General features: G+C 51.9%; 4 protein-coding genes across 4 annotated transcripts; 2 read left to right on the plus strand and 2 right to left on the minus strand.

Annotated features, from left to right (window-relative positions):
• Positions 1-286: 286 nt before the first annotated feature.
• On the minus strand, positions 287-2,119 carry N7515_003783 (ammonium transporter; the record flags this gene model as incomplete). The annotated part of the gene is made up of 3 exons (XM_056664527.1): positions 287-1,558; positions 1,617-1,948; positions 2,008-2,119. The coding sequence occupies 3 exons, from the start codon at positions 2,117-2,119 to the stop codon at positions 287-289; spliced, it is 1,716 nt and encodes a 571-aa protein (XP_056523584.1).
• Positions 2,120-5,837: 3,718 nt separating this feature from the next.
• N7515_003784 (uncharacterized protein) lies at positions 5,838-6,724 on the plus strand (the record flags this gene model as incomplete). Its single annotated transcript, XM_056664528.1, has 4 exons — positions 5,838-6,138; positions 6,211-6,247; positions 6,298-6,365; positions 6,417-6,724. 4 exons carry the CDS (start codon positions 5,838-5,840, stop codon positions 6,722-6,724), a joined length of 714 nt encoding a protein of 237 aa, XP_056523585.1.
• Positions 6,725-7,654: 930 nt separating this feature from the next.
• Positions 7,655-10,988, minus strand: pmr1 (Ca(2+)/Mn(2+)-transporting P-type ATPase PMR1; the record flags this gene model as incomplete). The annotated part of the gene is made up of 3 exons (XM_056664529.1): positions 7,655-8,229; positions 8,287-10,777; positions 10,875-10,988. 3 exons carry the CDS (start codon positions 10,986-10,988, stop codon positions 7,655-7,657), a joined length of 3,180 nt encoding a protein of 1,059 aa, XP_056523586.1.
• A 1,008-nt stretch (positions 10,989-11,996) lies between these two features.
• Positions 11,997-13,822, plus strand: N7515_003786 (kleisin alpha; the record flags this gene model as incomplete). The annotated part of the gene is made up of 2 exons (XM_056664530.1): positions 11,997-12,260; positions 12,314-13,822. The coding sequence occupies 2 exons, from the start codon at positions 11,997-11,999 to the stop codon at positions 13,820-13,822; spliced, it is 1,773 nt and encodes a 590-aa protein (XP_056523587.1).
• Between the last annotated feature and the right edge of the window lie 640 nt (positions 13,823-14,462).

Raw genomic sequence — 14,462 nt, forward strand, 5'->3', positions numbered from 1 at the left:
GGTTTTGCGAGTGAGGAATATGTTTGTTCAAGGATGAGATGTAGATGAGGATATGATGAAGGGTTGGAGAGCTGGAGAGAGATGTAGTATGTAGAGTGCGGGTGTAGGTGTCGAGAAAGGTCAAGTCGGAGAGAATTGGTTGGGAGGTATATCAAAAGCCCCAGGCTTTTATTGTTGCAAAGAAAAGAAAACACGCTCAAGGGATATCGAGATGGATCGAAAACGCAGAGAAAAACTGGCTGGAACAGAATGGCAAGAGATGCTGTGAAAAGGAGGAAGAGAAAGATTAGTCCTCCGTCTTCTCGTTGACCGGTTTCAGTACAACAGGCTCGGCGCCCTGCTGTGTGTTGGGCGGATGTTGCTCAGCAACCTGGCGAGGAGCAGGGGCCATCTTAATTTCGTGCATGGCCATGTCACCTTCGCTGCCGCCGCGACTGCTCCGGCCGACCTCGCCGTTGGGTGGTGAGTGGCCCTCGAGCATCATTTCGCGCGGCGGGCTGCCGAGCATCATCTCGCTGTGCTCGCCGATACCGTAGCGCTGCGCGGCAGGGACTTGGTGGCCGTCTTCGAGCTGGTCGTGGTTCTGTGGGGTCCAGGCGAGGTAGTCGCGACGGACCTCGACGTAGTCGTAGGCGAACTCGCCGAGCTGGTCGTCGTCCATGCCGAGGAGTTCGGCTTCCTCGGAGGCACGCAGTTGCAATCCCGGGATGGCATTGATGGCATAGGCGATAATGGCGGACATGACGAAGGTGTAAGAGGCGGTGGCCACGATATAGGCGATTTGAATGTACAGCTGCTTGTAGTTGTGGATCACCCAGCCGCCGACGCCAGCGCCGGTGTTGACACCGTCCAGGCCAACGATGGCGTCGTCGCCAAAGAGCGCGTTGAAGATCAGACCGATGATACCGGCGATACCGTGCTCTGCCAACACATCCATAGAGTCGTCAATCCGGATCCAGTACTTGATCTTGGTGGAGTAATTGCAAACAACGCCGGTCACAATGCCGAGGATCACGCTAGCCCAGGGAGAGATGAAACCGGAAGCCGGGGTCGCAGCGACAAGTCCTGAAATGGTACCGGAACACCAGCCGACCATCGACCACTTGCGCGCCAGGCGCCAATCGAGCAGAACCCAAGTGATGGCCGCGAAAGCCGCGGTCAAGTTAGTGTTCCAGCAGGCCATGGTTGCCCGCAGGTTGGCTCCGAACGCGGAACCACCGTTGAATGCGAGCCAGCCGAACCAGAGGAAGACGGTACCGAGGAGGATGAGGGAGACGTTGTGTGGACGGAAGTTCAGCATCATGCGTTCTTGTCGGCGACCAAGGACCATCGAGTAGGCGAGGGCTGTAAAACCGGATCCGATTTCGACGGGACCACCACCGGCGTAATCCATAACACCGTATTGGAATGCCCAGCCGTTACTGTTCCAGATCCAGCAGCTCAGCGGGCAGTAGACGATAGTAGCCCAGATGAAAGTGAAGACCATGGCAGGAAGAAGTCGACCGCGCTCGGCGACAGCTCCCATAACAATAGCTGCTGTGACGCCACAAAATTGCATCTAGAAAACAGCATCAGCACCAGTCTCAATCACACGGGGATATATCGTTAGATCCTACCTCATAGAAAGCAAAGAGCAAACCAGGGATCAGTGGAGAACCGGGGCTTGGATCAGCCAAGGTCTTCATTAACCCGAAGTTGCGCAAGTTGCCGATATAACCATTGGTAGCAGTCGTCGAGAAAGCAAGTGAGTAACCCCAGAAATACCACTGGAAAGTCACAACAGAGAAGGAAGCCATACAGGCCCAGATCATGCTGAGAGCGGACTTTCGACGAGCCAATCCCGAGTACAAGAAGCCGAGACCGGGAATCATGACCATGACCATGGCCGAGGCCACGATAATGTAGGCCTGGTCGCCGGATTGGAACCATTTATTCACATTTTCGGTGCCTGGGTGGAAGAACGTTAGAGCTTGATACAGGCAGGCAGACCGCAGGGGCAATGCGTACGGGAATCGCCGCCCAAGTCTGAGTTGGTCGCGAGTTCGAAGTTGGCGGGTGCTCCAATCCAGTTGTAGGAAGCATAGTCCGGGGCGTACGGGGCTTTCCCGTTGAACGCCATGGTGTTACTGAACGAGCTCGAAGCTCGGGTGTCTAGGAGCTGGAAGGTGCGTAAGACGGAGAGTTTGGATCAAGGAGTCAATGCAGCGGGTGAAGAGAGAAGAGGGAAGAAAGGTCCCCAGGAATGCAAGTCAAAGAGTCTAGAAGAGAATTTGCCACGGGGCCCAGTAAAATATAAAGAGGAATCTGATCTCTTAGCGTGGAGACTGGAGAGAGCCAAAGGTCCAAAGATAAGTCAGATCGACGCGGTGGGTCCGTGGAATTGGTCAAACCCAAGGGCAATAGTAAGCAAAAAAAGCAATCCCACACGATTAGAAGCCAAGTGTAAGAGAATTGAATGGAAATCGCCAATTGGAATATCCCAGGAATAAATCAAGGGAAGGCGCGGTTAGAAGGAGAAAATCGGGGGGGAAGAAGATAGAGATGTGGGCAAAAGTGGTTAGGTCGGAGATTGTGACAATAGCAATGGGATAATTTGGTTCCCTATAGCTGTAGACCCTGTCTTGGCTCGTTCCCCCATATTCAGTGCATTGGCATTGGCATATATAACCTAAAATAAAGAGGTAAAATAGGAAGAGATTAATGACGATTCGATCATCATGAATCTCGTATGATCCTAATAGCAGACGATAACTCGTGAACCAGCTCCGGGGAATATTTCCAGATCTTCCCAGGGAAATAGATTCCATGTCTGCACTGGGTGTCTACACTTATATAGAACTTCTTCATCTTTAAATATCTAGATCCCCCCCAGATAGCTTATCAGCCTTGAAATCCTGCAGGTACCCCGTTTGTGCCTGTTTATATGGGGTACAATGGAGAGCATCTCGAGTCTCTCAGGGTAAGAGAAGGAGCTTATCTCGCGAGACATTTCGAGAGCATCGGATTCTCCATCAAATTCCTATCCGCCACCAGCAATTGGGTAGATGAAGCTGGCTTCCGCGCCATCTTATTGGCTACAGATAAAGCCCAGTTGCCACTGGCGCTAAGTGGGTCCAAGCCGCATGCCAAGCCTTTCTATTTCCAGGTTAGCGTGTCGATATGGGAGAAAGTCACCATTGGCGACAGATAAGCTACCTTTGCCGCCTCCTATATTCCGTGTTTTCCCGATCCGGGTCGGGCAGGGATCTTGCTTTTGAGGCCCAGGTGCCCGTGTTCGGGTCGGGTACGAAACCACCGATGCCGGAGGAACTACCTTTCGATAACTATACGAAGTTTACATGTAAGGAGTACTGTACTCCGCGAAGACCATATATTCACCATACGAGGGGGACAGGGCAGTCCAGTGTGCCTTGTATGATGTATCATCTCTCCGTTGAACAAAATCACATTTCTCAAATGGAAACATGGAAGCGTCGATGAAGATTCTTCTGCAGTAGTGTCAGTTTTAGGGACCAGCGCTAGTGTCCACTTCCGCGGGCCTGGGTCTTCACTCTTCAGCCTCGGTCATCTGGGCCGAGAACAATTCTAGAGGCCTTATGGACAATACGTTCATAGATCTCCGAATCTCTCACAGGGACAACAAGCCTCTGCATATTCTAAACTTGATCTGGGGAACTCCAATGATGTTGTACACTTGTGGGTTTGATGTTTGATATCCAAGACCTTGGCAAGCCATCTCCATCCTTCTAACCAAGATTCACGATACCCGGCCCAGTCACCTTATATGAACCGACCCCAACGCACCAGAGTAGGAGGAGCTATTCTTATTGAATGTGGGTATCCTTCTGTGTCAGACAATGACTAGGATGTTCAACGGCGAACTTTACTCCCGATGAGCCTAAAATCCCGCATCCAAGGTGGGTCTTTGTATTCTCCACTCATAATACATTTTCAGCCCGAAATTGACAAGTAGGCCGGCTGGCCCAATGGCAAGGCGCTTGACTACGAATCAAGAGATTGCAGGTTCGATCCCTGCGTCGGTCAATTTTTTGGTTCTTCTAGAACATCTAGCTACTACTACTAGCTAGATATTCTAATGTTGAATTTTTTTGTGCTACTTATATACTCATGCAAGTTGCTATGTCGTACATCAGCAGGTAGATCAATCCTTTTATATGCGTAAAAGTGGAGTGGTGGGAACCTGCTGTGTGTTCGTCCACTGCCCCCCGGAGGAAGGATATATACATAGCTGCCTCGACCGATCTGAGGTAACCTGGAGACCTTCCATGGAAAATCAACATTCCGAGGGAAAATGGACAGGTATCAAACTCGTGACTCTCGTCGGCGCAGACCTAGGCGGAACCTAGAAAATAAACTACTGGCCGGGCTGTACTCGATGACGAACTATGGAAGGTCCATTGCAAATGTAATCCATCCAATGCCGCCTTAACCAGCCAGAGTATGTGAATGCCTCAATCTTCTCGGTATGTCTATGACCTATAATGGCCTATGCTCTCACGGAATAGCGCCAATCATGCTTATATATACTTATGCCTTGCTCTTTGGGCCAACTTGGCCAAGAAATGGCCGCATCCTGCAGGTTAAACTTGACAATTCTGGCACCGTGAATGTCTGGTCATCCCCAATTTACAAATTCGTGGACAGCAATGACCAATGCGTTGAACCTTTTCGTCTGTTACAACAATGGCAAACGCCGACAGGGAAGAGACTAAGAGAGCTCAGCCTCTCCCTGCAGGCAGTCATTGCGACGCACCCGACTGTGGACATCTCAGTGACTGCCACTGACTGGAAACCAGCGTGATACCCAGAGCATGAATCACATGGTGCTGAGGTGTGAATACATCAGGATTCGATCACGTGGCTGAGAGGATAAGAGGATTGCTGTTGGCTTTTATTTTCTTTCTTCTTCTCTTTTCTTCTATTCTTCAGCTTTGTTATTTTTGTCAACTGCGCTCTGTTCTTTTTACAGACTTGCCATGTCTCACACCCGGCTCGAGTGCACTTAACCTTTGATTTCTCAAAGGTCCAAAAGGACAAGCACAACGGAAAGCTCCACCCAGACGTTTTAGCCCGCCTTGCCAGGTATACGGCTTCCTAGAGCAAAATGCAACGAAACCTCGACGGCACATGCCAATCGCCATCGTTAGGTTCCCCAGAATTGTCCGGTGCATTTGACATCAGTATGATTAGTGCTAGCGGTTACCAGAGACTCGAAACGAGGTCTCTCTCAGATCCGAAAACAGAAGTCTTTGCGACGTTCGAGATCAACATTTCTAAACCAGGCTATTGTGGAAGCGGAAGCTCAGAGGCGCTCAAAGCATGAACCAAGAGTCTCTTGGCAGGAGACTACAGAAATGATCACGGCATTATCGAGTGACTCAGATGATTCATTGAGCACCCGCAGAAGAGCCTCCCAAAAGATAGGTAAGCTTATCCATGCTACTATGTTCTAGTTCTATTTCAATAACCAACTGATTAGGGTGACGCTCTTTTCCCAGAATGGGCCGAGATGTATCATGTATCATCATATCCATGGACGGGTACATCCAGCATATGCATGGGTACGACTCAGACACGGTCGTCAAGCAGGATGGATCTGTGCGCATACACAAATATGGGCCATAGGCCGCGGGCCCGCGGCTACAACATGCCTGCCAATGATGTCTACACCCGCGAATTTGGCCAACAACTTGCTGGGCTATTCACAGTGCTAGAACGTGTCGGTCGACTCGCATACCGGCTCGACTTACCTTCATCCTGGAGAATCCGACAGTCCGCCGCGCCGTGCATCCCCCCAGGTCAGACTGACCCCACCAATGCCGAGCAGTGGGGTCCCCATCCCAAAGCGAGCTGCAGTTGATCAGCCTGAGGAGCGCAGCAGCCAACAGCCACGCAGGCCTCATAGGGCGATGCGCGAGTTCGATCGCCAGGACCACGACCAGACCCAACCCTCCATGACATTCAAGCAGGCACAGCATTCGATGGCACGAGAAGAAGGGTTTTTGGGCCAGCTGGTGCACCACTGGCAGAATCGGTGTCTGCTATGTCTCAGGGCCGGCAGGCCCCACGAGCACCAGTTGTGGGATTGCGCCGACCCCCGAGCACTCAACATGCGTGGTGATTCCCGATCAGTGACATGATTGGAGCAAGCCACCCGCATCTATTGGCAATTGACGGGAAGCGGCGCAGCTGAAATTGCCCGCCACGATGTCGGAACAGTCGGAGGGTCAGTCAGTTCTGTCGGATGATGGTCGAAATGTCCATTTTTTTCGACAGTTCAACGGATGATATGCCGGGTGGGGTATTTCAAAATGGCACCATACGCGAAGACATGGATGACCTATGTGCGCAAGAATATTGGCAACCACTATGCCAAGTATTGTGGTTGTTACCAGTGTGGGCAGCCGCGGCGTTTGTGCCAGGTGTGTATGCAGGGGCCTGGGTCTTAAGTGTCCCTATCGCGGCGTCTGCTCATTCGCAATGGAACACCAATTATTCATCAGTCGCCATGATGGCATTTGGACCGCGAGAGCCCAACAGCCCGGCGGATCAAGTCCGAAAGGCGTGGGCACGGCGTCTGCATGGGTTCGGCGTCGAGATGGAGGACAGAGACGCCCTACTCAGGTACCTCGGCTCGAAACATGGCAACGAGGAGGTTTACAAGCTGGCGGTGGAGTTCCTCTGGCTGCAGCGGGCTTGGTGAGCGGCGGAAGACCACCGCAATCTCTAGTCACCGCGCGGTGATAGGTTCGTTTCAGTAGATAGGAATGGCAATCCACTGCGAATTGACCAGGCACTTCAGCACCAGAGGATCCAAATACAGACCCTTACACGGAGTATGAGACCAACTTCGGTGAGACAAGCAGAGAGCAGGCGTACTCCAAATAGTTATCACTCTCAGTAATTCTTAGTTCTTTCTCTTCTCTCATCACCACCACTTCCATCAGGTATGGCCATTGGCCAACTTCCACCAGGTATGGTCAGCTTCCACTAGATATGGCCAACTTCCACCAGGTATGGCCAACTTCCACCAGGTATGGCCAGCTTCCACCAGGTATGGCCAGTCCCCCCTATTCCTACTTTTAATCATTCCTTTATCAGTTTTAGCATCTTCGAGACGTCATATTGCTAATCTGCCGATTCACCCAGTCACCAGTGTGCAACACCTTGAACCAGCACCCTCCCCTGACCCATTTGAACTTGATCCATAAGGAAGACATACGTGGAGACTGGAGTATTTTGCCAAGCTAGCCTTAACTGTGGCACTTCAGGCAGGCGAAGAGGAGGCGGAAGGGTATGAGGCCCACCAGTTCTCTTCGCCGTCTGCCGGGCCGGGAGATCTTGCCGGCGTGGAGAATGTTCTTCCAATTCTGGGAAATACCTTGATATGGGACTCTTATGTTCCAAAGTACGTATAGGCTATAGCCGCCTACCTTGGCAGTAAGTAGTTTTGACTGCTAGTATCCATGATACAAAAAGGCATTGGAAATGCACAAGGCATATGCCGAAAATCGACAGTTCTATTATGTATATAGGGATCTCACCCAAATATGATAAACTACAAATGTCTGTCACTGGAAACCTCTAAAATCGTAACAGGCCATCCAAACCCTGCAATCACAGCATCGGTCGATCAAACATTGACACTATACCCAGACCCCACACCACGCCGACGACGCATCGCCTGCAGATACTTGCGAAGCTCATCGGCCCAGAACACAGAGCTAGCGATGCAGACCAGCTTGACCAAGGAGCCAAACGTGAGAGGCTCTGTCTGGAAGATGCGTTGCAGGAAGGGCAGGTAGATGACACAGGCTTGGCCGGCCAAGGAGCCGAGAACGGCGTAGTTGAACATCTTGTTTCCGAAGAGGGGCATTTCGCCGCGGAGGATGGACTTGCCCTCGCTGCGGCAGGTTAACGCATTGAACATGTCGAACAGGACGAAGCAGGTGAATGTCATGGTGGTGTCGTGGGCGGTGACGACGCGGGAGCGCTTTGCGATGGGGGTGCCGTCGGTGCTGTCGCCCATTTCATGAATGTAGATTGCCAGTGTTCCGGCCATGATAATCGCGGCTGAGGTGAGCACCCGCTGGATGAGAGGTCTTGTTAGGACCCGGGCTGTTTTGGGGCGGGGTGGGCGGTTCATGATGGTCGGGTCGACGGGCTCGACGCCGAGGGATTGGGCGGGCGGGCCGTCCATGAGAATGTCTGTGAGCCGAGTTAGGAGAATTCAGGAGGGAAAACATCGTATGTATGGTCACTCACTTATCCACAAGATCTGCATAGCATTCAGCGGGTTCTTGAAGCCAAGCATGGTGCTCAGTAGCACAAGAGAGAGTGCAGCTACACTTGTGCTGAGCTGGAACGTGATGAAGTTCTGAATGTTGTAGAAGATACCCTTGCCCTGTTCAATCGCCCGCAAAATAGTCGAGAAATCGTCGTCCGTCAAAATCATGTCCGCTGCCTCCTTGGCAACGTCAGTGCCGAGCTTGCCCATAGCAATACCGATGTCGGCCTTCTTCAGAGCGGGTGCGTCGTTGACACCGTCGCCGGTCATGGCGACCACATCACCGCGTGCTTGAAGTGCTTTCACAATCTTCATCTTGTGATCTGGACTGGTACGGGCGAAGATCGAGACCGTGGAGATCGCTTGAGCAAGTTCAGCCGCAGTCATCCGGTCGAGTTCATCGCCTCGGATAACAGAACGTGCACTCGGTGAATCACTAACTGGCATCCCAAGCTTCTTCGCAATGGCAACAGCTGTTGTCTCAGCATCACCGGTAATCATGATGATTCTGACTCCACCAGACATCAATCGTCGAATAGATTTGTGCACATCTTTACGCGGCGGGTCGTTCATACCGACAAGCCCAGCAAAGACCAAACCATTGTACCTCTCGTCCCCATCGCCCTGAGTAAGTCTCGGGGACCGGCTGCCAAAGCCTCTGCTACCCCTGGACGTATCCCGAATCGCCCCGCTGGCGAAAGCGAGGACCCTCAGACCCTCCGATGCCATCCGTTCAGCCGCTTCTCGAATCACGGTACGGCGGGGTTCATCTAAAATAACCTCGCGACCGTCCTTGGTGAGGTAGGTGTCGGATCGTGCTAGAACCTGTTCGACAGCACCCTTGATATAAGCGACATGAGAACCTCCATGTGAACCAGAGCTGCCGATAACAACACCCATCCACTTCCGCTCCGAGCTGAACGGAGTCTCATGAACGCGAGCGCTGATACGATCACGCACATCATCTTCCCCCAAAGTATCGAGTAGATCCAAGATGGCCACATCGGTTGGTTGGCCCACCCACCGGCTCTTGGCAGCAGCCGAATCGCTGTTGACGGTCGAGGAGAGTACTGCCGCAGAAGATGCGCTGGCTGGCGAATTTGCGTGAATCCGTGATAGACGAGAGTTGTTGGCAATATTACCGACACGAAGGATTGTCTGCGCTGCGGGACCAGGCGCAATCACGGAGGTCATGTCTCTTTGCACCTCGAAAGGTTCGGCGCAGTCGAAATGCCACATTTTGGTGACTGTCATATGGTTGAGGGTGAGGGTGCCGGTCTTGTCCGAGCAGACAACATTGACAGATCCGAGAGTCTCCACGCTAGGTAGTCTTCGCATGATTGCGCCCCTCTTAGCCATGCGTAGAACACCGAGAGCAAGCGTGACGGTCACGATGATAGGTAAACCTTCTGGAATTGCAGCAACAGCCAGGGACACGCCAATTGTGAACATCTCCAGAATTTTGCGACCTTGAATAAGACCGATTACCACGATCAGTCCGATGACACCGAATGACATGTAGCTAAGTTCCTGGCCCAAGCGATCCATGGACAGCTGCAACGGTGTTCGGGGGCTCTCAATTTCTTGCAGCGAAACTGATATAGCGCCGAACTCCGTCTTTGCGCCAGTCGAGATAACGATACCCTGGCCGTAACCAGACCGGACAAGGGTACCCATGAATGCAATGTTGTGCTGCTCGTTCAACCGAATATCAGCGCCAACAGCACCAGTAGCCGGTGCATCGTAAAACGGGGACCTGGGTGGTTCTATCCCCTTTTGCGCTAAAGTAGTTCCGCTAGCTGTGCTGCGAAGAGCTTCCGCATACTTCGCCACAGGCTCATTTTCTCCGGTCAGATTGGATTCGTCAATGCTGAGATCTGTTGCAGCAGTGATGCGAATATCGGCGGGGATACGATCTCCAGTCGTAAAGAGAACCAAGTCTCCAGGGACGAGTTCGTTCGCGGGGACGGTCGACGAAGCCTTGACCGCGGCAGAGGCAGAGCCTGGGCTTCTGCTCCGGATCTCCTCCATCTCAACGCCGGAATCGAGTGGCGGTGTACCGCCATTCTCAGCTGCCATAGAAGAAGCCATTGGGACATCACGGATCAAATGGGCGTAATGGGGTACAAGGCGGCTCAATGCTTCTAGCGATTTCTCCGACCGGTACTCCTGAACAAAGCCGACGGTTACAACAATTGTCACTGCCAGAGTAATGCTGAGGGCATCGTCGTAATTCCCCATGATAAATGAGATCCCAGCGGAGCCGAGGAGAAGGAGAATGAGCGACTCCTTGAACTGTTTGAGAAATCGCAGCCACAGAGGCTCCGGCTCTTCGTGAGGGAGCTCGTTCGGTCCATCTCTTGCTAAGCGTACCTCGGCCTCCGCGGGTGTCAAGCCGTGTAAAAGGGACGTTCGTAGTCGCTCGGCAGTTTCATGAGGCTCAAGCCACGAATATGTTGCGGTCGATGTCTGGCAGAACACAAGAACTTGCGTCAGAAACCCATTGATTGACGAGGCCAAGAGGTGGAGGGAGACGAGTTGGGATACTTCAATAGAGTATACTCACCGATGATGGAGCATTTGGCCGTCCGGGTATAGGTGTTGTGGAGGGGGGCCGCAGCAGAGAGTCCGTGTTTGATGCATTATGCAAAGGCAATGAAGGTGTTGCTGACCTTGACATTGCTCATTCTTTGGAGGATGGATTATAGACGAGAGAATGAAATGGTGAATATGTTGAAAAGTGTTCTCATCCCGCCTCGATGATCACTGACTACGCTGCGACAAAACCCGTTAGATGCGATCTGGCAGCAGCTTGAGACGGGGGCCAGACCAATTGCTGGATTGTGAAGTTGGCGCGAATCGTTCAACGGCAGAAATCTGATCTAACAGATGAATCAAGACTAAAATCCAATGCGCTCACAGGAGAGCTTTGCTTTAATCCAAAATGCAAAATAATTCCTGTTCACCGCGTCGAGTCCGCTTTGAACAAGCCAAGTCCCATGATGATGCTTTACCCGTTGCGGCTTAGTGATTCCGGGTAGGGAGTTAATCCGAACGACGCATCGAGCCTAGCGCAAATTGTCACGTGTAGGGCAATAGAACTGATACAGTCGTCTTTACATGGTCTAGTGTGTATAGTATGTACAATTTTACTATATCTTTGACCTGATTTCCATAACGATCAAAAGCCCGTAGACTATATGTAGGACAATATTATGCTATGAGTAAAATTAAATCAGTATGGTCGTTGTTGTCCCGACTCCCGGTTCAACGGTCGTACTCCGCACGTGACTACATTCCCAGCCCCCTCAATTACGTGAGCAAAAATCTGCCCGGGCGACCAACTGGCGCCTGATATTCCCACCGACGCGCATCTTCCGTTCCTCTTTGGTTTCTCTGCCAACTCCAAAGTATCCCTATCCCTCGCGCGCATACCCCTCTCCATCATCTTCGATGTCTTGATTTCGCGCGGGCTAAGTGATAATATTTTATTTTATCCTTTTGATAACAGCTTTACCTCTCTTTGCATACGATACTGAGTGCGAGTCATCGCCCGAGTCTTTGTTTTCCCGGTTTCAGCGCGTCGCCTTCGACACCTCATCCCCGCGCCGGGCGGGTCCCTTACATCTACTGAATTTGTAGAAGGACCTTTCACTTTTGTACAATATACTGTTGCGACAAAGACACCATGTTCTATTCCGAGACCCTCCTATCGAAAACCGGGCCGCTGGCTCGCGTTTGGTTGTCGGCCAATATCGAGCGCAAACTCTCGAAGTCGCACATTCTGCAATCCGATATCGAGAGCAGTGTCAATGCAATTGTTGACCAGGGCCAAGCTCCCATGGCTCTACGACTGAGTGGTCAATTGCTGCTCGGTGTGGTTCGAATTTATAGCCGCAAGGCTCGCTACCTTCTTGACGACTGCAATGAAGCTCTAATGAAGATCAAAATGGTAAGCACTGCTTTGAAGCAATCATGACTCAATCTGGTCTAATCATATATCAGGCCTTCCGTCTCACAAACAACAATGACTTGGCGTCGACTGTCGTCGCCCCAGGGGGAATCACGCTCCCCGACGTGCTTACTGAATCTGATCTCTTCACCAATCTTGATACGTCTCTACTTTTCCCTCAAACTCTCGACCTGGAGCCTGCTTCTAAGCTGCCTGGCGGCATGGAATTTGGCAGCCAGTTCCTTCCGGACAGCAGCTTCCGCCGCTCTGTCTCTCAGGAACCTGCACGTCTTGAAGACCCCTCCCTTGTTGACCTTGACTTGGGTGAGGATGAATTGCCCCTTGGAAACTACTCAGCTATGGAAGTTGGTCGAGACGCACCTGCCCCTCGTCCCGCGGAGGAGGATCTGTTCAGTGATGCCGGAAAATTCAACGACGGCGATGATCTGGAATTAGATTTGGGAGATGACGATGCCCTCGACAAGATGGACCTCGCAGAAGATGGCCATGACAATTTGAATGATATCCTTCCCGATGCTCCTATGGACTTTGGCAATGATGAGGACTTTGCTGGTGGCGAGACCCCCCGCGCCGCTGACAACCGATTTGAACGTGACTCTGAAAGCCCCCTCTCCGATGCTGAATCCGATCAGATGAACCAGCTTGAGGAGGAATTCAATCGCGAGGTATCTGCGACCCCGGATGCCGTTGGCGCCAAGCAGGGACAGCGCGCCAAACGCCAGAAGCTTATGAAGTTTATGGAACTCGACAAGGAAATCGCAATCTCTAGCTCTACGATCAGGGAACAGCAGAATGATCGTTCTTCGATCTTGCAGCCCGCCTCTTTCTTGCCCCGCAATCCCGTTCTGCTCACTCTTATGACCCGTCAGCAAAATGGCGACTTTGTGTCTGGCGTGTTTGGCGAGGACCGTGGCCGCGGATGGGCCCCAGAGCTGCGCGGCATGCTCTCTTTCGATTCTATCAAAAAGGCCGGTGAACTGAAGCGCAAGCGCGACAGTGGCATTTCTGACATGGATGTGGCAGCCGCCGATGTCCCCGCCCTGGAACTTGGTGACGAGGAAGCCATTGTCCCGCTTGACGAGGGCATTGCTCTCGATACGACTATCAACAATCGCTCTGAGATTGAATTCCCCGGCGATGAGGACGAGCACAACCTGCACCTGAGCGATGACGACGGCATGCCCCAGCCCATGGACGAACTGGATGATACCATTGTGCACCCCGTGGATGCCGAGGCTGTCTCAATGGGCACGAAGCACGCTGTACACATCCTCCGCGAGCAGCTTGGAGACTCTGCCACGCAGCAGAAGAAGAGCGTCTTGTTCCAGGATCTTCTTCCGGAGCAGCGGTCTAGCAAGGCCGATGCCACCAAGATGTTCTTCGAAGTTTTGGTGCTGGCTACGAAAGATGCTGTCCAGGTTGACCAGGGCGCCAAGACCATTGGTGGTCCCCTCAAGATCACTGGCAAGCAGGCACTCTGGGGCGCTTGGGCCGAGGAGAACGCGGCCGGCGCCATGAGCCAGCTTAGCCAGGCTCTGTAGAGGATGTCCTCTCGACCAAAAGTATCTGGGATCTATTGGCGCATCTTTCTCTTCTTGTACAGCTCGCTTTTGGGATGGTTCCATGGATTATCTCAATCGGGAGATCCGGTGTTTGCTCTTTTTCTGGGATAGCATTGAATGACTATCAGGTGTTTGGGGCTTGGAGGAACAGGACGATGGTTACTACTTTTTGTTGGGTTTTTGTCTGGTACCTCATGGTTCGTTTGAACCAAAGTTGGAGTTTCTTGGCTGTTGCCCTGATCGTAGTTTTAGCTATAGCTTAATTGAACATACCATTAAACTCAAAGACATGTTATTAGCTCCTCCTGTACGGAGTACGGAGTACATCATTGTATTGTTGTATTGTTGACCTTCTGATCTAGATATCGGAAATTTTCCGGCACTGATAGCCGTTAGGTATCAACGTTGCCACGCGAGATGTGCATATCTTGGCACTGGAGTCATCTACTCCGTACAAGCTTCGATATTGAATAGAATTGGCCTTGGCTGGGTATATATGAGGTCGATATGGCACATTGAGACAAGAGTAAAATAGCCCGACCCGGATCAACTATTCAACGCCACAGTGAATGCATTTGCCGACTCGTCATACCGAAGGCTATCACTCGGCTTCCGAGAA

The sequence above is a fragment of the Penicillium bovifimosum genome (genome assembly GCF_028826915.1).
Source record: "Penicillium bovifimosum strain IBT 22155 chromosome Unknown utg000003l_segment0_segment0, whole genome shotgun sequence".
NCBI lineage: Eukaryota > Fungi > Ascomycota > Eurotiomycetes > Eurotiales > Aspergillaceae > Penicillium > Penicillium bovifimosum.